We start from the raw sequence: 25,248 nt of genomic DNA on the forward strand, positions 1-25,248 counted from the left end.
TTAATATTACATTTCACATACATACATTTCACCATTTACAATATTTATTTTTATTTTATATTATTTTTAAAAGACACAAAATGTTTTTTTTTTTTTCATCACAATTCTTCTCTTTTTAATTTTTTACCATCATCAAATACTGCACTGAAAGTTAGTTTCTTGTTCCGCTGCATGAAGCATTTTTTGCCAATTTTTACCAAGGTTCCGGGATTTAAAAAAAGGATGCCAGCAGTACTTGGTTGGGCAAATACTTCTGGCATGTCATCCAACATAAAAAGAAAATTAAATCAATAAGGGAAGTCCAAAAAAGTTCTGCTCAGAACAGCCACTTTTTAATTAATTCCTTCCCAAAATTAACTTTTGCCACACCTGTCAAAGATGGATGAATTGAAAGCAGGCCAATTATATATTTTTTTGTATTAAATGTAATAACCGAAAATTCTAATTCACTAAATCATATTTAGCTAGGAGTCAAACACATATGTGGAGTTCCTACAGCAAACAAAATTTACAGTAATTGATTTTAAGATTAAAATGGATAAAAAAACACACATTCACGTCAGACTATAGTTCTTACAAATCAACTTTAGCCTCTAAAGAAGTAACCAGCCAATTTGTAATTGGGGGGGGGGGGGGGGGTGGGGGGGTGAGCTCTGGGTGTGTGCTCTTTGCTATATCAAAGAACACCACCAGATAGCGCCAACTCACAGCATCCATCCCATCCCCCTACTCTGAGAGGGAAGGTCATATCAGCTCACAGAGTCAATATCTGTGCTATACACACACACAGACTGCGTCAGCATGTGAACTTTTGCCAAGAGACAACAGCACACCAGGGGAAAAGAACAGAGGCTTCTGTACGTTAGCTAACATCCAACAAGATTGAAAATGAAAGATTATTTCTTGCATGTGCTGCCAGTTTCACTCCAGTCTGTCTATAACACAACCCACACACCACTAGAGCTATAGGAAGTGGAACATCCCTGTCTGTTAACACGCAAAACAAGAGCTGCTGCACATGGAATCTCTCCGGATTCTCCTTATTACTTTTCCCATAGTCTGATGGCTGAAGGTCTGGAATTGATGGCAGCATTCATTGGTCAAGGCCTGTCCATGAGGCCGTTTGACCGACATGTCAAACAACCAATCACAGTTCGCTTCGCTTAGCGTCACGTTTCGGAGTGTGGAAATTTCGCCACAATAACAGACTGGTGTGTAAAACTCTCTGATGTATTTGAAAGATTCTATGCCGTTAACTTTAAATATTTCACAAACTCCAGTGTTTAGTTGATACTGATAAGTGCTCATTGTCACAGTTGTAAACACTACGGCTTTCTTCTTAGTGAGGGGGTTTGGCGCCATGGCATCTTTGTTTCCAAGTGGAACGTTAATGAACGTGACACGCACGTCTCCCGGAAATCCTGTAGAATTCAACCAATCCGATGACGACTTCGACACTCCTGAAGTGTTTCCACTTTTGTGTCCCATATGCATCAGACGTTTAGCCAATGGTCCGTGGGCGTGACGTCTGAGGCTGAGACTACTTTTCGCACATTCAACATACTAAACTCCCAAAATGGCTGTCTGACAAACCGCTGACAGAGACAGTCAGACGTAAGAATCAAAGCCTGTCACTGGCCGACACAGAGAGACTCCGGCAGCGCCACTAGGATTGAGTTTGATCATTTACGTAGACAGTTTGTCTGCCTACCACAGTCTGACAAAAAACTGTTTTCTCCACCCATGTGCTGCATCTGTCCCCTCTCTTTTCTATCCTGTGCTGCATTTTCTCCCTTTCTATCTCTCTTGCTCTCCGTCTGTCTTTCCCTCTGCTGCATTTCTGTGCCTCCCTCCCGCTCTGTATTCATCCCCCTTTTTCTCTGCACTCATTGACCCTGCAGCGGAGTGCAGTGCAGCTACAGACATGTTTGGGTGGGGATGCTGGTGACTCAATGGGCTCCGCGATTTACCTAATGACTGTCTGGAACAGCAGCCACAGGGGCACAAAACGGAACGAAATTAGTTACAGATCACCTGCCGTAACTGTCAAGCTTGATGTCAATTACACTTACGCATGTTAACCAGTTGAAGTGAATTTAATTAATTACTGCAGTATCTACAACCGACTGAGGCTGATCAAACCTGTGTGATTTCTAAGCATTTCCTGTATACTTTGAACTGAAAAGCACAATTACTTAAATGCACTCTCGTCTGAGGTTTTTTTTCAGTATCAGGGTGGTGTACGAGGTGTATTAAAGGTCATTGCAACAGCATGTACAATACTATAACCAGGCCCAGTCTGAAAATGCACACTTGTTTCCCACTTTTTTGGGGGAGAATCCGCTGTAGAATTCTGTGAAATGAAGATAAATATGGTAAAACGTCCTGTATGTTACACTGTTGCCACATAAAATGTGTTAAACGGAGATTTTATGTGTTAAATCCATGCATTTGGTAACAGGAAAACTTGTGTCCTCTTAATCTTGAATCATGTCGATTAATATCTCCTCCCCTCATAATGTCACCTATTCTCTGATGACGTCTGCACCAGCGCAAGTGTGGCACAATAACTTATCCCCTCTAGCAACCTGTCACACACATGAGACTCACACACAGCAATTAGCAAATGACAACAAACCAATTCCTGATGGACAAAATTAAGCCTGTTCTAATTTTTTTATAGTTTGGATAAACCACTTGATGAAAATAGGGAATGAAATATGATTATTACTTTCATTTAATGGCAACATTGGCTAATGTTAATTTCTACATATACAAATACATTTTATACATTTCAAGCTATATAAATTAACATCAGTTAAAGGGATGGTTCACCCAAAAATGTCTCTACCATGAAAATCATTGTTTGAACAAAAACAGGTTAAACATTCTTCAAAAATACCTTCTTTGGAGTTCCACAGAAAAAGGGCTGCAGGTCCAAAGTAATTTCATAAGCTCAAATCTTAATGTGATCATGGTTTTACCTGGATGAATGTGTGTTTAAACATGGCTGAGGAAACAATAACATTACAGGTGTATTATAACTCTCTGAGTGTGTGTTTATGTGAATTCAGTGACGGCTTTAGTGGTGCTGGCATGTGTTACCTGGCTGAGTGCTTCTCTGGCCGGCAGGCTGCTCTGCCTTTGAACATCACCACCCACTTGTCTCACTCCTGATGTGGAGGAAGACCTGCCAAGCCGACCCAACTCTATGAAAGATCACAGACAAACAGCCAAGTTATTGTATTGAAAAATAAATCTCGGAAGGACATCAATTTTTTAGTCAAATCTAAATTAATGATTGAAATAGCATGTTGTGTAGCCTAAAACAAACAAGCTCCTTTTGCTACGTTGCCGAACAGAAAGCAGAAGTAATACTGTTAAAACGTATTTGACAGCGATCAGAACTGTAGAGGATATCACAAGAAAAAATTGTGCCTGCTGATAACATTGTTAGTTTTAAGGAATTATCCAAATAGGGTAATAGAGCAAACACAGACAAAAAATGAAAAATAAAAATTGCGCTGGCGAAGTTTGCATGGTGCAGTTTCTTAGGTTGTGGAGGATGGGATGCAGTACACTACGATATTTGACCTGTATGCAGGGACTGCACGGCATCGTGCCACTACTGCAATCCAACTACCTAAATCAGTCTTTAAAATGCAGAAAGGCTCAGCTAAATGTTCCATCTGGATTTATAACACTTTTCACCTTCATTTCATCATTATTTGATGGATTATTGCTACCATGATGAATAGAAGCAGCAAACAAACCATTTTTACAGATATTAATGAAATTCAGCCTGCTTTCCACCCTACTTTCCACTAATAGTGCAACACTAATTGCGCTAGGCAAATAGCGCTGATGTCTGTGAATGCATTGCATTCTATAATGAGCCTCATTTGCATTGAAAGCAGGTGTGTTTGCATTGTAAAAAATGACATTGACTTTATTTAAATGTGCACTGCACAACGTAATGCATATAGTGCTTAGTTAAGTTGGACTGCGGGTGGTATGTGAATAAAACGCATGATGTGCACTGCAATACAGCAGTTAAAGTGGCTCAAATGTTGAGAGAATTCACTCCTGAATGTATAATGGCACGCAATTATATAGTTCTAAAATGTCAAGAAATGCATGGTTCTTAATTGTGACAGGTACTGCAGCTAGTTAGCTAGGATAACATATGTTAACTATTTCTAGCTAATACTGTGTGTTGCTTAATTGTGTTAAATGGTCTTTGTGATTTTTTCCATCATGGTTTTAGTAGGTTTAAATTCAGTTTTTTCCCCATATTTTCAAAGACACGATAGATATCTGATCATTCTGTTAAAAAATGTGATGCTTTCCAAACAAATCAATGCACACTGATCCCAGCAGCATCAACTTATAGCTCATAAACTGTTCAAATCAAATGTTTTATCTCTAACCGAAACACACTTGATCTATATCCAGAGTTTTAACTACTGAGGTCATGGCAGAAAGCCTGTGCTAATGTCATTTAAATTGGATCTCACCTCCATTGCGGCACGCTGGGAAGGTTTGGCAGGGTAAGGGCAGTCCTGCTCGTATCAGTCCTCTCAACCCTGGTGGTCCATCCGCCCCAGCCAAGCTCTCGCTGTGTCTCCCTGTTGACCGCACAGGTATTCCAGAGTGTCCACCACCCCGCATGGCTCCTAGGTCATCCCTTTCTCTCCTCAATAGAGCATCTGCACTGCCATTCCATGCACCTCTATCCTCCTCTACAAAGCATTAGAGAGAAAAACATAATTAAACATCTACGATAGAACCACAGAAAGAGAATTCCCCCCATAATCATCCCTACAATCATTACTCACTCTCAGTGTCTCGGCTCCCATGACTGAATGATAATTTTCGGTGCATGGGCCAGTAAGCCTGTTCTTCGGTGAGCCCTAAGGCAGCTGCGCTCTCCCAGGGAATGAACCCGGCCTTGGCCTGCAACGCATGGGCTGCAGATCCAGTTTTAATGGGGTCCATGTGCAAGGATGGCAACTGTGAGCCCCCGCGCAGGCTATCGTAGGCGGGTGGGCGGCGGAAGCCAACCGAGGGGTAGGTCCAGAGCAGGGGGCTGTCAGAGGGGGGAGGTTTGTAAGAAGGAAGGCCATGAGACAAGTGCGGGGTGTGCGCCCGGTGCATGTGAGAGCGAGACGGAGGGCGCTGAGCGGATGAAGAAGAGGTGGAAGGTGGCGTAGCTGCTGTGGACGATGATGGTTGACTCAGGGTTGGCGTGGTGCTCGTGCCGGTTTGAGAAGTGTGTGTGTATGAGCTTGAGGCAGAGGCATCAGAATGATTGGATGATGGCGTGCTCAGGTCTCTCTCTCGGTCACGATCCCGATCCCTCTCTCTGTCCCTTTCCCTCTCAGACTTGAGCAGGAAGCTGACAGACTTGCCCTCTTTGGAGTGTGTTTGCATCTGGGTGGAGGACTGTCCTGAGCCTTTGCTTGATGACGACATCTCTTTCTCAGGCTTGCGGTAATGGTGATAGTGGGAAGGCCTGTGGTGAGGGTGATGGTGATGATGGTGGTGGGAATATGGAGAGGAGGACTTTGAAGATGGAGGAAGAGGAGTGGAATGACTGCGGGCTCTGAGTCCTGGTGCTGGCCCCAGCTGTCCTTCCCTCCTCTCCTTCTCTCGTTCCTTCTCAACTCCAGAGGACTCTTTGGAAGTGCTGGTGGAGTTCGTGCTGGAGGAGGTGCTAGTAGATGCTGGCAGACTGGAGGCCGACTGCACACTGATTTTGGCCGAGCTGGTCTTGTGTTGAGCCCCCACCCCACTGGAGGCAGCAGCCGGCTGGGGAAATGCCAGGAGCGGAGGCTTGTGCTGAAGCAAGTTGGGGAAGGGTGCCGGGATCTTACTGGAGCTGGGCTCATGTTCAGACTTGGACCCTGGCAGCAGGAAGGGTGTGGGAGCACGGGGAGGGTGTGGTGAGGAGGAGAGGACTTGAGGTATGGGAGTGGAGGATGCAGAAGAGCAGGATGAAGGCAGAGGAGAGGAGTGAGAGATGGAGACAGCTGTTTTAGGCTTGGATGAGGAACAGGCTGGAGAGGAGGATGAGGGGCGTGGGAGTGAAGAGGAGGTGGAGGATGAGGAGGATGAGATGATGGAGGAGTGGTACGCTTTAGAAGACTTGATACGCTCATGTTTGAGTGGCAAGCGGCGATGGGCTTCTCTAGCTGCATCGTCCGGTAGGGGGTATTTCATCTCTTCGTATATGGCCTCTCCTTGGTCTGAGTCAGAATCAGGAGTAGTGGCGGAGGGCGTAAGCGGGTGAGGAGTAGGGGCGCTGTGAGTCTCTCGGGTAAAGACCTGGCCAACCATTTCAATGTAAACTGGCTCGTCATCTCCCCCCTCACCCCGTGGAGAGGGTTCAGAGCTCTGGAAGGGAAGAGGTGTGCTCGGTGGCTGGACTCGAGGTGGCAGGGGGTCAAAAGAGAGCTGTGTGCTTGGACTCCGTTTGGGCTTCAAGGGAGGTACCTTCCGTCCTGCCATTTCACCTGAATCAGACTTCTTCATTGCTGTTTAACAAATAAAAGCAGACAAGATGTGAAAAAAGAGTTACACAAAGACAAAGAGAGGACGTTTTACAGAGAGCACAGGTCAGGTATGTACAGCTTTCTGTTTTTTTACTTTTTACATTATTAAAGAGTTAGTTCACCCAAAAATTAAAATTAGTCTATGTTTTACTCACACGCAAGGCATCCTAGGTGTATATGACTTTATTCTTTCAGACGAATTCAATCAGAATTATATAAAAAAATTGTCCTGGTGAATGAAGGCCTCCTGTAGCAAATCGATGCGTTTTTGTAAAAAAATATATTTAAATTTAAAAAAGATATAAACAGTTTTGTGTAACTTGCACTACCTGTAATACGTGCAATCATGAGAGACTGCCTTTCCAGCGGATGATGTAGGACGTAGGCGCAGCACATGCGCGTGTGAGTCTCTCTCGGTTCGTTTACAGGAGCAAAGGAAGCAAATTTTCCTTACTTTGCCAAAGGAAAATCAGTCTCCTCTTGGCTTATACTGAAATCCTCTGACTATTTATTTTTTTTTTTTTTTACAAATCCACGGTTTGTGCTTCTTAATTTTTTTGCTCTCTCTGTCATGCTTCCGCATTCATCACTAATCTGGTCACATCATCATGCTTTTTTAAAGATCATTATTTTGTGTACTTGGTGTAACAGAATATGTTGACTTGCATTAATGTTAAAAAAACATTTTTCAAATACTGTAAGTTATTGTAGGTACTCTATGCCTCGCCTCTCTCAAATGAGTAATTTTCTACAAAGTCCCTCCTTCCTACAAGCACAGTCTGTTCTGATTGGCCAACTGACCCAGTGCATTGTGATTGGCCGAACACTGCAAGCACTCGTCGGAAATGTAATGCCCCTTTCCATAATCGCGAGCTTCATCTTTCAAAATAAATGTACAGACAGCAAATAATGTCCTTACTTTTACCATCAGTTCAAGCCTGAAAGGGGAACAGAGTCGCGTGACAGACACAGTGATGAAGCTCCTATGTGTCTGCAGTACACAAGCCACGGACGGTTAAGACAGCTGACTGCACTGTGTGACCCTGTCTCTCTCTCTCTCTCTCTCTCTCACACACACATACACACACACACACACACACACACACACACACACACACACACACACACACACACACAACGTGCAAAACTCTGCATTTGAACATTCAATAGCAAATACTTAAACTAATAACAAAACATACTTACAGTAACATTAGCTGATTCACAAGCACCAGATTGTCATAGCAAAGTCAGAATTACCTCCTCTCCTAGTTTCACGAAACGGTCATTCATAAAATGCGTTGCTGTTCTGTTGTAAGTAATCTTAAAGCTTCCTAAATGCATCTACTTTCAGAAGGCCAAATAAAGTGATTTTACGTTCTCCTAGAAACACAGCATCTCCCTGACATGGCTGCATCAACACTATCTGCGGTTACTGAATCCACGCCTTCTTTCTTTGTGTGAACATTTGGGTGGCATTACACAAATGTTTCCACATAGTGACGTAGACATGTGGGGGCGTTTTTGAATGAGCCATTTTAGGGGGATGTGGCAGAGTCTTAACTTTGATAAAGAATATCTCTTTGGTTTTGAGACTTTAGTCTTTGCAACTTCAGGGATCTTATCTATGCACAATCAGCTTGTAACACTCCAAAAAGAAAGGAAAACTTGAAATCGCATCATATGACCCCTTTAATATAACTCTGATTTAGAGACCTGTACTCCCGCGGGAGTACCATGTTACCCGCGGGACCCAACGCAACAGGGTGCGGTGTGGGACAACTCTTGATGGGCGAGTGCGGGTGCAAGCGGGAAGAGACTTGTGTGTGTGCGGGATGCGGGAGAATAAAATGATTTGTGGGACTCCCACAAAATAGAAATTATCTAAACATAAAGTGTCTAAAACATAAAAGTCATTTATCTGTTGCACAAAAGCAAAAAGAACAACTAATATTAACATTAAAATGATTGACATGCGCAAGCTAGGCATAGTATCTATTTATAGATTGTTTAGTGTGTTGTGGATTGTGGAAAATAAAATTATTTGCTGTTGATTTCTGGAACGCAATAGCCAATCAGAAGTGATTAAGTTAGAATCTACTCACAGCAGTGCTGAAATTGCATGCTCACAAATCTTCTCATTTTAACACACTAACTGTAGACACTGTGAAAGATTCATTGTGCATATATTTATTGTGTTATTACTTCGCTCAGGAGATGTTACAGAACCATTTCATGTAAATTTCTTTGATGTACTAAAAAAATCTATATAGATTACTTTAATGCGGGACTTGCGGGCAGAAGCAGGATAAAACATGAATGTCGTGGGCGGGGGGCGGGACCAGATAAGCTATATTTCTGTGGGAGCGGGCGGGCGGGCGCGGGACAGAATCGCGCAGGTCTCTACTCCGATTGGATTCATCTAAAAGAAGAAAGTCATTTACACCTAGATGCCTTGAGGGTAAGTAAAACATGGACTAATTTTTCATTTTTGGGTGTACTGACCCTTTAATACACGTTCCCAGCCATATGATTTTAATTCAACTTAAAATTAAAGATTTAGGTTGACATACTGTTCTTACTTTTTATAACCTCTTCCATTTTCAAAAATAAATGGATAAAATCAAGACCGACCCTATATTATTTGTTGTCTGAAATAAAACTTAAGCAAACAGCTTTCAAATGACTCGGCACACATAACACTACTCTGGTTATTTCTGTAAGTTTTAGACATTAAGACAGATACATTTTAATGTATTCTGGGAAAAAATGTGAAAATTTCTGTTAAAATCAATGTGAACAATTTTTTACCCACACACTTCCTTCTCAATCAGTTTTTTTTAATAAACACTGTATATTAAAGATATAGATGTTAATGTTTGCACCATATATTTCTTTAACCATGTAATTGTTCAGTCCAAAGAAATTATTAAATCACAAATAACTGAGATTCCTCACTTTGCCTAAATAAAATTTAGGTCTCAGTTGCTCATTGCTACTCGGGTAAACAACACAAATGCCATTACATGTGACCTTTTTTTTTTTTTTTTTACACCTTTTCTTTTTTCACAATGTATCAATATAATACTTGAGCACAAAAGAAGCTGGTTTCATAAATTTCATATTATGAATAATATAATTACCAAAGCTGCAAAATAACATTCATTAAGTATTGTAATCATCCTTCAGAATAGAGGCCAAAATTACACTACACACAGAATAATTATTTAATTTAAATCAATTACATGATAATTCAGTTAAAAACATATGAAATACTAACAAATATACTGTCAAAAAACAATGGATGCTTTAATAGTCATGAGTCATAGTCATGAATCATAAGCACTTATGAACTTAAGAACAAGAGATTGGAGTTTGAGTTCAAGATTTATGGCAACAAATCATATAGTTTGACATTTTGTATCAAGTACCAATCACACTGTTGAAACTTTGCCTAACTTTTATTGTGTTTCATGTTCTATTAGTGGTACAATCTTTTTTTAGATGTACCCACAACTGAACTTAGAAACAAGTAAACTGTGATTAGTCATGTTACATGTGAGTCAGATTGCTCCTTATCTATACTCGAAGCATTAGAGATACAGCAGGTTGTGAGAATTGCATCTGCGCAAGAGTTATCCCAGGTCAAGAATAATTTTTTTAAATGGATTCACATCCCTAATTTTAACATAAAACTGATTTTGATGAGACTAGAACTGTGCATGTCACAAAGACTTCCGGACACTTACCATTCCGCTTCTCTGGGTGTTTGGGTGGGTGATTGGGAGGTGGAGGTGGCGGAGTGTCCGGTGGTGCGTGAACTCCCCGGGAAGGATGCTCCTGCTGGGGTGTGGAGCTGAGACGAGTATTGGGGTGGCGTTTAGGCTTGGTTGGGGGACAACGGGAGGGATTTGACTGGTTTTGGGGGTCTGAGTCTGGATAATATCCGTTCTCCATCTCCTCTCCCTCACCGGTGCCCACAGCATGGCAGGACTGAGAGCGTGGGGCCATGGCGGCCGCACAAGAGTGAGGCGAAAGGTCCTGGGATGCTGGCATCGTCATAAATCCCATTCGGAAATGGCGCCGAAATGATGCCAGATCCCGAACCTTCCCAACGGTCGCAGAAGAGGCATCTTTGTAATTGGAGCTATGGGAGATGGGAAGATAAGAGAATGAGAGATGGAATCAGAAATTGAGGAAAAAGGAATTATTTCTCTGTAGAGAGATTCTTTATCAGATTAGAATAATAAATTTGTTTTTTTCTTTGTGCTGTAGGCCTCCCACCTTTTCCTCTTTTCTCTCTCCTCATTTCTACTGATAAAGGCTCTATTAATAGCTCACAGTCAATTTCATTTTTGTCTCTACAGCCCCCATTGTACACTCTCCTCTGCTCATTTCCGGAGTTTAAACTCCCTCCTACCACTGCACAGTCACACAGACCAATACCTACACACATAAAACAAACACATCTCTCAGTTATGATTGGGACTGAGAGTTAATTAACTGAGTTAATGTTTCTGTCTTCTAACCCTAAACCAAACAGAGACATTTTCAATAAAATTTTGTTATTTAATATGTTTATTAAGCCGTATTGTTGTGATTCCCACAGTGTAGGTAATTTCAGGTTTAACTGTCCTTGTGGAGACATTTGGTTCTCACAATCTAAGCAAAACCAGACCACACACACACACACACACACACACACACACACACAAGTTCAGGATGAATGATGAGGAAGCGGTTCATGCCAGCCTGCGAGAGACCCAACAGCCTCCTTCACCCTCCCATCCTTCTCTTCTCCTCTGTAGTCCTCAGCTCCCCTTTTTTCTTATGCTTTCATTATTTCTTTTTCATCTTCATTTCTCTTAAATTTGGCATGAAATTCAAATCTATTTCTAAATGCATGTTATAGATATTATTGTGAACATCCATGTATATCCATATACTCCCATGTACAGTAGGTGTTTACATTTTTCTTTCTTTTTTACATTGACCTTCTAATGTTCAATCAAAATGTCATAACTGGACCTTCTGAAGACATAACAGACCTCTCTCTGGTGACGTATGCTGGACTTCTTCAATCATTTAGTTCTCTTAAACCCACCCCTGCAAGCTCACGTTTATCTGCCTTATTTTCTTGAGTGTTATGACCACATCTCAAAATCCAATCAACAACCAGTGGACAGAATCAAGTACCAACCCCACATTTACATTTTTTTCTTTTTTTTTTTTTTTTATATAATCTGTTACACCAAGATATACATCAAAAAACAGAAGAAATATCTGTGGCTACTTCCGTTTTATCATGACTTTAAGTCTGGAATTTTTAGGAATGGTTGATGCAAAATTAGTCAACCTATTCCTTTAATTGTTTGCAAACATTGTTTAATCAGCTGATCTTTTGCTCTCTTGCTTTCTTTTTTCCCCCACACAAAAAAGACATTGTCCGCAGGCCGTGTTTCTCCCTTCATCCCTCTCTCTGCATCTTTCTTATTCTCCTGAATCAACTAGCATGCACTCCCCGTTTCCACGGCAACTAGCCTGTCATTTGTTTATTGTTTGCTGATTTTTTTTCTCTAAACACACAAACTCAGAACACACACTGGCATATGTGCTTGTATGCACATACACACACACACACACACACACACACACACACACACACACACACACACACACACACACACACACACAAGCTTATTCAGGTGTGGCTAAGCAGCATATTGTGGGTGGTAAATAGTGGCTGCCATCAGTACAAACACACACACACAATTAAAGGGAAATGAATCACTGATGCTGTTTTTGATGATAGGGTGAGTTAGGGAAATATTTAGAGATATTTAGAGATAGAGATGTTTTTCAGTTTAACAGAACCACTAGAAGGATACTGATATTACAAAGATATTGCTCTTTTTATAGCTCATATGACTTAATGGAGCCCTCCGTGATGGAAAATATCAAGTGTTTCCTAGATGTTCTTCTAATATTTCTTGGAAGGAATAAAAATAGACAGAAATGAGACAATGTAATGCAGTATGGTAACAATAGAGAGCAATATAAATAAGGTGGATAGCATTAAAACACAAATACTTCAAAGACCAAATTACCAAATGAGAAATGCTTGAGATCATTTTGAAGAAAAAAAAAAAAACATTGCTGGAAAGCAAGATACTTAACCAAAAGTCTCCATCCATTCCATTAATGTCTAGGAAAAACAATTATTGCTATTAATAAGATCTCAATTAAGATTCCTCTGAGCATAACTGTCAAATTTGAAATTCATGAACTTCTTCCTGTCAACTATTAAGATGTGTGCCCCTCCTCTGACCTTTGTGAAGGTTGATGTGCATGAGGTCCAGATGGACGAAACTCATCAATACACTGCTCAGCAGTGTGTGTGAGTGTTCATGTGTGTGTGCCTCTGTTGTCAGGCAGAAGGTGGAGAAGATGCTGAGCTAGTAGAGTTTGGCACACACTAACAGAAAAGAACAGTACCACAGGATATGATGCACAGGCAGGGCACACAGCATATGAGTTGGCCATGGAGAGCTCACAGTACAGCTGTCATCCAGATATAATCTGGATAAAAAGATCTGATGAGTCTGAACATCTCATCATAAAATCCATCCAAGGACATGCAGTTTTAGCTGCACACACCATAGTAAAATATTCAGAATAAACTACTGGACTGAATTAGTTTGTCTTATTGAGTGATGCTTATTTTATTTTTCTACACCAGATCAGTGTGTTAGCTACATATGGGTCAGTTCTTCACCCGATGATGGTGCTCTACTGTTCACAGGTTTGGGGTTGGTAAGATTTTTAAATGCTTTTAAAGAAGTCTCTTATCTTCAACAAGGCTGCCTTTATTTAATCAAAATTACAGTAAAGATAGAAATATTGTAAGATGTTATTACTATTTAAAATAATTGTTTTCTAATTGAATAAATATTATTATGAATATATATATTATTTTTTTATGTAATTAATTTAACTTTCAGCAGCCATTACTCCGGTCTTCAGTGTCACATGATGCTTCAGAAATCATTCTGTTAATTTGCTTCTTATGAAGTTTTTCTTATTATAAATGTTGAAACAATTTATGCTTGCTGCTTAATGTTTTTGTGAAACTGTGATACATTTTTCATTTGAAATGTCTTGTAACATTGTAATTGCAATTCATCCTTGAACAAACAAATCTATCTATCGATCGATCAATCGTATTAATTTTTCAATTTTATATTAATTTAGAACCTACTTTACCAAAACTTTTGAATGGTAGTGTATACTAAATCAATAAATGTTATGCTAATCAATGCAGAAAATATGCTATGGTTTGTTACCCCATTTGTGCCAAAAAAAAAAAAAGTTTGAAAGAAAATCTGTGCCCGAAAGCAAAATGAGAGTGAACAGACTGCAAGTCATAGGTTTGCTCTCATACCTGAGGATTTCAGGTTGTTCAGTTTCATTTGACACAATGCTTCATATGGCAGAATGAAAGCTAAAAGGTATAGGGAACTTAAGCAATTCATGTCTGCTCTATTTCTGTTGTTTTGCTCTAGGCTGCACAACATGTGGCTCTTACATGGCTTTATCTGAGTCTCGAGTTTAAAAGGCACATTAGTGTGCAGAATCAGTTTACTAACATGCTAAGTGACTCACTTGATTCATTCATTTATTTGTTGACACTCAAGATTGACAGCAAGATGTAGGAAAAGAGAGATGGGAAACAGGGATAGATGGATAAATGAAAGAGAATCATCTGCATTCAGCAGCACAGAGGCGGAGGATGGAGAGATTGAGTGGGAGGACGAGAGAGGAAGTGGACAGATCCTCCAGACAGAGAGCGAACATGCGTGGGTGACCTCTTGTGTATCTCTTTACATCTGTGAAGGGGAAAGAAAGAGGTGGTAGGAGCCGAGATAACTGCTTAAAGATATTGTGCATGTATAAAAGCAAGTTTAATGTGACAGCTCATGTATGTCTGTGAGTAGTTTATACAAAGGCGGCTAAAAGCATGTCTGACTGAGTTCAGGATGTGTTCAGGGATCTGCGTGTGTCATGAATGTAGAACACAGAGCGGATGAAAAGCGCTTTGATGTCCATTTGCACAGGTGTCAGAGACAATCATCTAAATGCATTCTCATCTTCATCCAGAAACACTGAGATGGAGAGAGATGGAGATGGAGAGAGAGAGAGAGAGTGTAATGCAAAGAGGCATAAAGGTTGCAATCAATCCTGTCCAGCTGAGAGGAATTGCGGAAGGAAAAAAGCTCTCAAAAGATCACAGCTGAAGATGTAAACAAAGCATTTCAGAATATGGTAATATACAGACTTGTATATAAGGTGTCTTAAGAAGAAGAAATGTGGATTTGGTACAAGAAATTAGAGTGAAATATGGTGCCACAGACATACATGTTTACTTAGATAAATAATAATACTTCATAGACATAGATTTTTTTTTTTTTTTTTTTTTTAAATGAGGACATCTCCAAAAGGAGATTTTGTCAGATTTAGATGGCTGTTGGTACAAATTTGTCCCCAGAATAATGTTAAGCAGGGACAAAGAGTACATAGAAAATGAAAAGGAGTATTTTTTTCAGGATGCATGATACTGATAACATATCAGTTAAATATTAGACATTATTAGATATTTTAAGTTGCTGTAATCAAATGCCATTGCTTTTAGGAATGATATTAAGAGATTTTAAGTTATCAGTATCGGCCGATAATTGTATATTTTATTGTTCATGCTCACTTCCTCAAATTTTACCCAATTTAATTAACATTCTGATCATCTATTGCTCACTTAAACTTAACTTTACAGTTTAAAATAAAAACACTAATAATTTAATAATTCTATTAAGTCTTATCTTGAGTGAATCTCAAAATCAATATTTGTTTTTTATACATTTTGATACCTAAATTCACTCTCTTTTACTGTTTTATTAAGACAAAATATAGTATAGAAAGCCATTTGGTGTTATCAGCATTTGTTGGTTATTGGCCACAAGATAAAAGTGTTGTTTTTTATTAATAACAATCAAATTCTATATATATATATTGTAACAATAAACAAAAAATAACTTATTTATGATTAAAGTAAATGAATTAAAAATAAAAACATGATTAAACAGATATGGATAACTCCATTTATTTGTAAGATAATTAGACAGAATTCTGTTTTCAAACGCTCCAGCTGTTTTTGTCTACACTTCATGTCTACTGATCTACTGGGACAGCAGAGGGGTAGATTGTGTTCCAATATATCCTGCTCTCTCTCACTCTCTCCAGTCTTTCTGTGTCTCAGGCGGAAAGAAGATTGAGATACTTTGCATAAAATATGAAAGACAAATGTCTCTATTTCAGAGTTAAGACTACTCTTAATCGTGTCATATTCATCCATCTCTCTCCCTCTTTCTCTTATCCTTTATAATCTTATTCATTCTACTATTCTCCTTCAGTTTCACCTTTTTCTCACCTTCCTTACAGAGTTAGGATTTTACTAATCTTCCCCTTGCTGCCTTCTTTCCTTTACCTTTCATTTAAGCTTTGGAAGGCATCTCCATAACCTCTTCTATCCTTATCTTTCCTCACAAAGTCTCCTACAGCAATCTCACAGATTTCCTTCTTTCTTTTACCTTTTCTTGCCCTCCTGATCTCTGTGCCTCCAGTCCAGTCGACTTTTGCGGTACAAAAGGTTCATGTCGCCACGGGGATGCTCCTCCTTACAGCCAATAACAGCACAGTGCAGCCACTGGCCCCGCCTCTCTATGTCACGCAGAAAATTCTCCACCGCCACATCCTGGGCGGAGCCAAAGCTCATGGTATAGAGGACCAATTAGGAGCAGGGGGAGGGATTTTAAAGCTTGCCCCCGTCCCAGTTACCTGTAAAAGAGTGAAATGCAGGCACTTGGTTAGTAGTTTGCATTTTCAGAAGTATGCAAATTCATTCCATTCTTTCTGATAACATAAAATCCCAACCGTCCAAACTGAATGGAAACAATTAACACAGCACAGACGCTTACGTAAGTGCTTTACTCAGTGTTCTCTACACCTATACTCTGCATTCCCTAGTGCTGTTCATGTTGTTCTTTTTTGAAGACGGTTTGGACTAAGTGTCCATAATAGAGGCTCTAATGCACAAGCCCCTTCTCCCCCTGGACAAATAAATAAATAAATAAATAAATCACCTTAGACTGGCAGAGATAGAAGTAAGCAGTTGTTTACATTCCCTTATGATCATGATAATTAGGATTACAAGCACATTTACATAAAAAAAAAATCATTAGGACTTTAATTTTTTATTGCTTTATAGAAAGTTCAGAGCTCCCACAATTTTTGTACAAACAATTATAAGACTGACTAGACTTTCTAGTAGTTTGTGATTACTAAAATAAACTAATATGTAAAAATTATTCCGATTTGTTACTTAAACTACTGAAAATATTTTTTAACTGAAATTTTCGTTAAAAAAATACTTGAGAAAATAAGAAATGTTTTTTTTTTTTAACAACAGACCTGCAACCCACTAGCTGGGAAACACTGTGTTATATTCTCTTATCATCTTAAAATACATTTCACACTTTCGCACTCAGATATGTCTTGCACATTTACACATCACACATGTAGTATAAAAGGAAGGAAAGTTCTTAAGTTGTGACCTGAAATCATCACTACTGCACTTTTATTCTCATCTTCATCACAGTGGCCTGTAAAGGGCATGTACCATCTCTCTCTCTATCTTTGAGAGGAAGATGTGAGTAAGTATGAGTGGCTCAGTTGGCCGTAGGCCCCTGGGCTGCCCCAGCTGTGCCTGTGTAAATCTGCAGTCTGTAATGCAGCCTGTCACATGTAGTACACAGGGATTCTGGCAGGAGAGAGAACAAGCTAGCAAGAGAAGAAGAGAGAGAGCAAGTAAGCGCATTCGAGCTGCTTGTTGTGGGGCAGATATTGTACAGAGTGCTCAGAGTTTGAGCACTGGATACTACGAGAGAGTTCTGATTGGCTAAAAAGGATTCAGCTGTCAACTGCTGTGCTTTTCCAGTGTTTTTCCAGAACAGAGAGAAAGAGAAAGCATAGGAGAGGGAGAGGGATAGGGACTAAGAGAGATAGAGAGCAATGACGAGAAGAAGGTGAGTGGGTTAGCTGAGTATGTTGCTGAATGTGCAGATATGTGTACGTTGAGTGCATCAGCAGTATTGCTATGTAACAGGAATATAGCTGGATTCCAATGTTTTCACACAGTTTTAGTGTCCTATAGACAACAAATACATTTAATCTAGACACAAACACATCACATAATGATTCACGTGCATCCAGGCACCCACTTATGCAGTCATGCATCAATAACCAGTATAAAGTCACGCACAACCAAAGGTAGTTTATTTGGAATGCACATGCAGTTTTATTTCTAGTCTCACGGAAGAGCTATGAATGAAAAATAAATGAATTTATATAATTACTCATTAAACCCATGCCTGCAAGTTAAACTTCATAGTAAATTGGGTCAGATCTTACAGTAGAGGGGAGCTAGAGATGAATATGGAGCAATACAGAGTGTCATAGATGTATACAGCTTATATAATATATGACGCAAACTTTTATCCACGACAATATAAACTGCATTACCCTGACACTTTACCAACACTGTCACTTTACTGATACCTAAGAGACAAAACAGAAAAACTAATCCAATTGACCAAACAAAGACATTGTACCAACACACTGATGGAAACAGATTTTAGTGAAAGTTTTAGCAGAACATATTCATATAATTCTTCCACTAAAAAATGATAGATAAACAGCTTATTTTCATCATTCCTTTGTCAACGATTTCTGTTAGCCGAGCTTTTAGTGTCATTCACCACTTCTTACTGCATATGGGTATCCAATCCTGCTCCTGAAAGTTTCAAGTGATCCTGAAGTCCTTGATTTAGCTGGTTCAGGTGTGTTTAAAAGCTAAACTCTGCTAGAAGGTAGCTTTCAGAAGCAGGATTAGACAAACCCTTGGCTTTTACATTTCTATATGGTTTTAACAGCTCAGCCACTTATACTTAACTAATGGTGGCATCTCCGTTAGTTCATCGTCTATATATTCTGGTTCAAATAATTAAGACTAAGCAAAAAATTGCAAGTCATCGTCTTTGTACAAATTTTGTTGTTTTGTAAACAAGGCGCAGCACATCCGGGTTCTAAATCAGAACTCTGGCTCCTGCGTCAGCAGAACCACACGCATGCGTTATGGTACTCTTGTGAACCCATGGTGAAGACAGACATGAAAGAGAAGACATTGTAGAATAAAGTTGTTATTTTTGTTTTCTTTGCACACAAGAAATATTCTCCTAGCTTCATATAATTATGGTTGAACCACTGATGTCACATGATGTCCTTACTACCTTTCTGGTTCTTGAACGCGGTAGTTGCGTTGCTGTCTATGCAGGGTCAGAAAGACTTTCTCGGGGAGGGAAAAAAAATCTTATTTGTGTTCTGAAGATGAACGGAGGTCTTACGGGTTTGGAGTGACATGAGGATGAGTAATTAATGACAGAATTTTCATTTTTGGGTGAACTTCCCCTTTAATGCTCTCAGGCCTGGGCTTGAGGGGGGCCTGGACTGGATCACAGGGAATTAAAATCTCATTGCAAGACAAGACGGCAGCAAGAGACAACAACAAAGACACAACAAATCAGTTAACTACAAATAAATAAATGAAAAAAATAAAACAAAGGACAAAATTATCAGTAACCATTACAGAAACAACTTCAAATCCATTTTCCAAAAGAGCTGCCCTCAGCATCTTTTAGAAGTGCTATAACTAAATTTATTTAGTCACAAAAGCATGGACAGTTTTAAGCTTTTCCTGTATTGTTAGTGGGCATTAAACTTTAAGTCTTTTTTCCCTACTTCTATCCGAACATGTGGAACAGTCAAAGGTACAGAGCATATAAAGTGTAATGGTGCGTTTGATAGCCACAACCATTAATAAAATGAAAAGCACATGAAAAAGACCATCTAGCTCTTTAAAATGTTGTTCACGTATAGTATGTTAATCACTTCCCCTGTAGACTTCAGGACATACACCTTTGTCCATACAGTATTTCTCCAGAATTTCTGTCACCACAAATCAGTAAACACATGAATGAACAGTTCAGTCTGTAATATATGTAATTTTTTCACCTCCTCATCTTCCTCCATCCACCCCCACACCCTCCTGCCTCCACACTCACTGCCAAAACAAACACAAAGGCAAAGAGAAACACTATGAAAGTGGCCTTCATTTGCAACTCCACCAGCACTAACACCCACTGCATGGTCCAGTCATCTACCCCACAGATGCCTCTCTCAGATGAGAACATATTCTACTTCTTCTGGAGGTACTGAAACTGTCAGTCACACACTTCTGATCTCCAGGCTGTAATATTTTGTTCTACCTGAACATAATGTTCTCTGTGAATAATGGGAACAAACACGTTTGTTGGAGAGGGTTATTCTGTTCACTCTAGATGCTAAGCACTTGAATAACATAGGTTATTCAGCTATGCTGATGACTAAATTCTCCTCATCCCAAGGTCCATATGTATCTGCAACCCCAGAATCTCAATATATCTACGTTTCCATTTGTTAACAATACTTAACATTAAATAACAATGAAAAATATTTCTAAAATGTATCAGTCTTGGTTTATGTTAATCTCAACATTAGGAATACATTATTAAAATCTAAAATTGTATCTGTTTATATTTTTGAATGGACCTGAGCTAACAAAAACTTACAATGAACAGTAGTATTTTTATTAACCAGTGTTATTGTAACAAATACAATGCATACTGTTAGTTAATACTGTTTATGCGTTATAGCTTAGGATCTATCTTTTTATTATTTTTCTTTTTTTTTTGCAAGCTCAATCTCAATCTCAACCAACCTGAAGAAATGTTCTGTCCCAGTACTTGTTGTTAACATGATTTCTGTGCTTTATTGTGTGTCCCTTTATGTAGCATCTGCTAACAAAATCAATCTAAATGCAAACAGATAAACAAACTCAAGATAATGAAAATGTGACAGTCATGTCTTTGATGTGCCCTTTTCAGATTCTACATTACAGCTCTCTTACATCTGAGTGTGAACTCTTGAACCGGAAATTTCTGCCAAAGGCCTACCCAACACAGGAACTGTCATAAATAATCATATCATGTATTGATCAGTGTGCATGTTCGTGTAGCACACATGAGAGCTGTGGAGGGAGAAAAGACAGGTTTATTTTAGCATCTAATAGAGATACTTGAAAATGGGAATCAATGAAGACTCCCCTAGGCTATAACTATGGTAAGACAGACAGATAATCAAGAGAGTTGTGGAAGTGTTGATATTGTTTTACCTGGTGGGATTACATGAACATACTCCCATCCAAGTTTTTCCTCACAAACCCAACACCAGGACTGATGCCACACTAAGCAAAGATCAATAATCTCCGCAACACGGAATAAGACACTATACAGAACACAGAACCTGAGAAAACACAGATACGGTTACTTTACTAAAAACAGAGACTATTACAAACAAAGCATCCCAGATACAATTTCAAACCATGCAGAAAGTGACAGAGTCTAATACTGTAACTGATCCTACATACTGATCACAAAAGCATAATTCAGCATAAACATACTGCTTTTAGCATTATTGAAGACACATTTACATATTTCCTCAAGCATATTTCATTACAACAGCATAAATAGTAAGACATGTTATTGATGCCAATCCCATCTGCATACACTACTAGTTAGGGCCCTATCATTTTCGTGATGCGGAAAATGCAGACAGAATCATGGAATCCAGTCATGAAATTGGAATTTACACTATAATGTGGAATGTCACAGAATTTTTGGATGGATAAATCAAAATTAGGTCAGTACAGAAAGTGTCTAGTGTAGTGTCTGTTAATATTAAAGGGATAGTTCACCCAAAAATCAAAATTATGTCATTAATGACTCACCCTCATGTCGTTCCAAACCCGTGAGACCTCCGTTCATCTTCGGAACACAGTATAAGATATTTTAGATTTAGTCCGAGAGCTTTCTGTCCCTCCATTGAGAATGTATGTACGGTATACTGTCCACGTCCAGAAAGGTAATAAAAAACATCTTCAAAGTAGTCCATGTGACATCAGAGGGTCCGTTAGAATTTTTTGAAGCATCGAAAATACATTTTGGTCCAAAAATATAAAAAAATACGACTTTATTCACCATTGACTTCTCTCCCGGGTCTGTTATGAGCGCGTTCACAGCACATCCGGTTCGCGAACGAATCACTCGATGTAACCGGATCTTCTTGAACCAGTTAACCAAATCGAACTGAATCGTTTGAAACGGTTCGCATCAACAATAAGCATTAATCCACAAATGACTTAAGCTGTTAACTTTTTTAACATGGCTGACACTCCCTCTGAGTTCAAATAAACCAATATCCTGGAGTAATTCATTAACTCAAACAGTACACTGACTGAACCGAGCCAGATAACGAACGAAACATTGACTCGTTCTCGAGCCAAGAACCGTTTCTGTCGGACGCGTCCGATTCGAGAACCGAGGAGCTGATGATACTGCGCATGAGTGATTCAGAATGACGCACAGTGCGTCTGAACCGAACTGGTTCTTTTGGTGATTGATTCTGAACTGATTCTGTGGTAATGTTATGAGCGCGGGTAAACCGAAGGCTTGAATCAAGGGCAATCATCGCCAATGAAGTCATTACGTCGAGCGCAAAAGAACTGGTGAAACCGTTTTCGGCAACCGGTTTATTGAATCAAACTGTCCGAAAGAACCGGTTCGCGGAGAAGAACAGAACTTCCCATCACTACCGGTGATCCGAAAACCGATGCAACCGGTTCTTGACTCGAGAACGAGTCAATGTTTCGTTCGTTATCTGGCTCGGTTCAGTCAGTGTACTGTTTGAGTAAATGAATTACTCCGGGATATTGGTTTATTTGAACTCAGAGGGAGTGTCAGCCATGTTAAAAAAGTTAACAGCTTAAGTCATTTGTGGATTAATGCTTATTGTTGACGCGAACCGTTTCAAACGATTCAGTTCGATTTGGTGAACTGGTTCAAGAAGATCTGGTTACATCGAGTGATTCGTTCGTGAACCGGATGTGCTGTGAACGCGCTCATAACAGACCCGGGAGAGAAGTCAATGCTGAATAAAGTAGTAGTTTTTGATATTTTTGGACCAAAATGTATTTTCGATGCTTCAAAAAATTCTAATGGACCCTCTGATGTCACATGGACTACTTTGAAGATGTTTTTATTACCTTTCTGGACGTGGACAGTATACCGTACATACATTCTCAATGGAGGGACTGAAAGCTCTCGGACTAAATCTAAAATATCTTATACAGTGTGTTCCGAAGATGAACGGAGGTCTCACGGGTTTGGAACGACATGAGGGTGAGTCATTAATGACATAATTTTAATATTTGGGTGAACTAACCCTTTAAGTGCAAAAGGACTATTTAAATAAGGATCCTGCATGTTATGCACGTCTCTGTGTGAATGAATGGCGTAGATGTGTGGTTTCATTTACTACACACATACTGAAGCACGCATGCTCAGGGAGTTTTCAGCCTTTGCCGCCTCATTATGAGTACATGAACCCATGAACCTAATCTCAAGAGGTGCTCTAAAGGATTTTACAGTTTCTTCTGAGAAATATGGTCTTATCATATACAATAAGAGACTTAAAGGTCTCCATAGCAACCCGTCAAAATAAAAGTTCAGTTAACTTGAAGAAACTATGACAAATATATTATTTAATGTAATAATAGTATTACTACTAGTAATAATAATTATTAAAACATTATTTTTTTAGGGCAAATATTTACCAGAATTTATTTAGCAGATTAAATACACAACACATTTCTGAAAGAAAAAAAAAAATAATGATTATATATGATTATATATTTTTAATAAAATCAATTAATTAAGGATGCTTTAGATTAATATAATTTCATGAAACCAACCAAAACACAGTATTTGGTTAAAAAAAAAATATATATATATATATATATAAAAAAAAAAAAAAAAAACAATATGAGGGGGAAAAAATAAAACATTTCATAAGGCCTTAAAAATATTATTTTTGTTAAATCTGTAATAAATTGCTGTAAATTGTGTATGTTTCATGATTTCAATTAATTAGACATTTTAGTTTTAGACAAATTAGTTTTTTGAATAACAAAAATTTAATTTAACCATTAAAACAGAGTCTGAAAAAATAAAAATAAAAATAAAATAATACAAACCCCCCCCCAGAATCCAGAAAAATTTAAATGGAAAAATCAGATTTTTGATTTCGGAAATTTCATAGAGCCCCACACTACTTTAAATCTCCGGCATGATTTGAGATTGTGCTTCAGTGGAGGAAAGACCATCTGACCATCTGTCGTGTGATCAAATTACTTATTTGATTAGTGACCTAGAAATACTGCAGAAGTTGAAACATTTCTTAATCATTTAAGGTTATAATGATTCTTATCTTCTTTCAAATAATAAAAATTTGCATCCCTGATTTTTAATGTTCTTGTATATTTTTGGACTGTATTATATCAGTAGTGACTACACATGGATTCTTTGAGACACATACACACATGCCTCATTTATGTATATAAATGTTTTTCACACACCTGCTTAAGAATACAACATTCCTTCAGGCGTTCCATTACAGGTGCAACAACCACTTGAGACATACACGCTTGTTTATATAGATGTGTTGGTCATAAGGTCAGTTCACACAGATCATTAAAGCTCAGGGACAGATGGGATTTGCACACATCACACACACACACACAACAATTCATCCACTGCATAAATAATCACACCCACTTGACACAGAAAAAAACAGACAACTGAATCTTTGCATGTGTAAATTTGGTCAAAATTTCAAGCACTTCCCAAAATCTGTGTGTGAAGTCACATAACCCGTTCCTCACTTATTGTCCTGTCCCATTACACTGCACCTGGCTGTTGTCATGGTGACCGGCCAGCTGTCGCTTTTTGGCGGCTGCTCTCCTGTCACTTCAGAACCTCAGAGCTCTCTCGTGCCGAATGCCAGTGTGAATGAGAGAGACAGACAAAGGTGAATTAGATACAAACACAGAGAAACAGTAGAGATAGAAAGGTGGAGAAAAAGAGGAAGGAGGGAGGAGACCACATTTGAGAGGTTGGGGAAGGTTAAAGAGTCTGGCAGGAGGTGCTTAGAAAGACGAAAGCATGTGAAAGAGAGCGAGAGCGAGCGACAGAGACAGACATGAGCAGACAGACAGGAGGACAAGTGCAGAAAGATGGATGGAAGAGAATATGGAGACAATGAACGCAGGAGCGGGCATGAAAAAACAGATGGAGAGAAAAGGAAGTGTGTTGTAGGGATGGGGGAGGGATGTGAAACCATGTCTCTCACACCAGTCACTGTGTGCGGTCTCCTAGCAACACTGTCTACTGTCGTCCACATCCCTCTCTCTCTGTCTGTCTCCATCTCTCATCTTCTAGCTCAATGCTCACACTGTAGAATTCCAGTCTGTGTGTGTGTGTGTGTGTGTGTGTGTGTGTGTGCATGCTCGCTTTGCTTTACTTTGGCAAACTCACTCAATCTGTTAGGCCTTCAGTTTGGCTTTAAAACACACTCAGCAACTCAATCAGTTGGAGCT

The 25,248-nt window shown here is 39.2% G+C and overlaps 1 protein-coding gene across 1 annotated transcript in view; it reads right to left on the reverse strand.

Annotated features, from left to right (window-relative positions):
• The window catches only part of LOC109058531 (neuronal tyrosine-phosphorylated phosphoinositide-3-kinase adapter 1), a 39,588-nt gene that overhangs the window by 4,960 nt on the left and 9,380 nt on the right, over window positions 1–25,248 (reverse strand). The window contains exons 2-6 of the mRNA XM_042724404.1: window positions 16,193–16,439; window positions 10,301–10,698; window positions 4,839–6,536; window positions 4,518–4,742; window positions 3,106–3,209 (exon numbers count right to left, since the gene is read on the reverse strand). Of these exons, the coding sequence (XP_042580338.1) occupies window positions 3,106–3,209; window positions 4,518–4,742; window positions 4,839–6,536; window positions 10,301–10,698; window positions 16,193–16,377 (2,610 nt within the window). The 5' untranslated portion in view covers window positions 16,378–16,439. The remainder of the gene's footprint in view (window positions 1–3,105; window positions 3,210–4,517; window positions 4,743–4,838; window positions 6,537–10,300; window positions 10,699–16,192; window positions 16,440–25,248) is intronic.

This window comes from Cyprinus carpio, chromosome B5, assembly GCF_018340385.1.
Source record: "Cyprinus carpio isolate SPL01 chromosome B5, ASM1834038v1, whole genome shotgun sequence".
In the NCBI taxonomy this organism is placed as follows: Eukaryota; Metazoa; Chordata; class Actinopteri; order Cypriniformes; family Cyprinidae; genus Cyprinus; species Cyprinus carpio.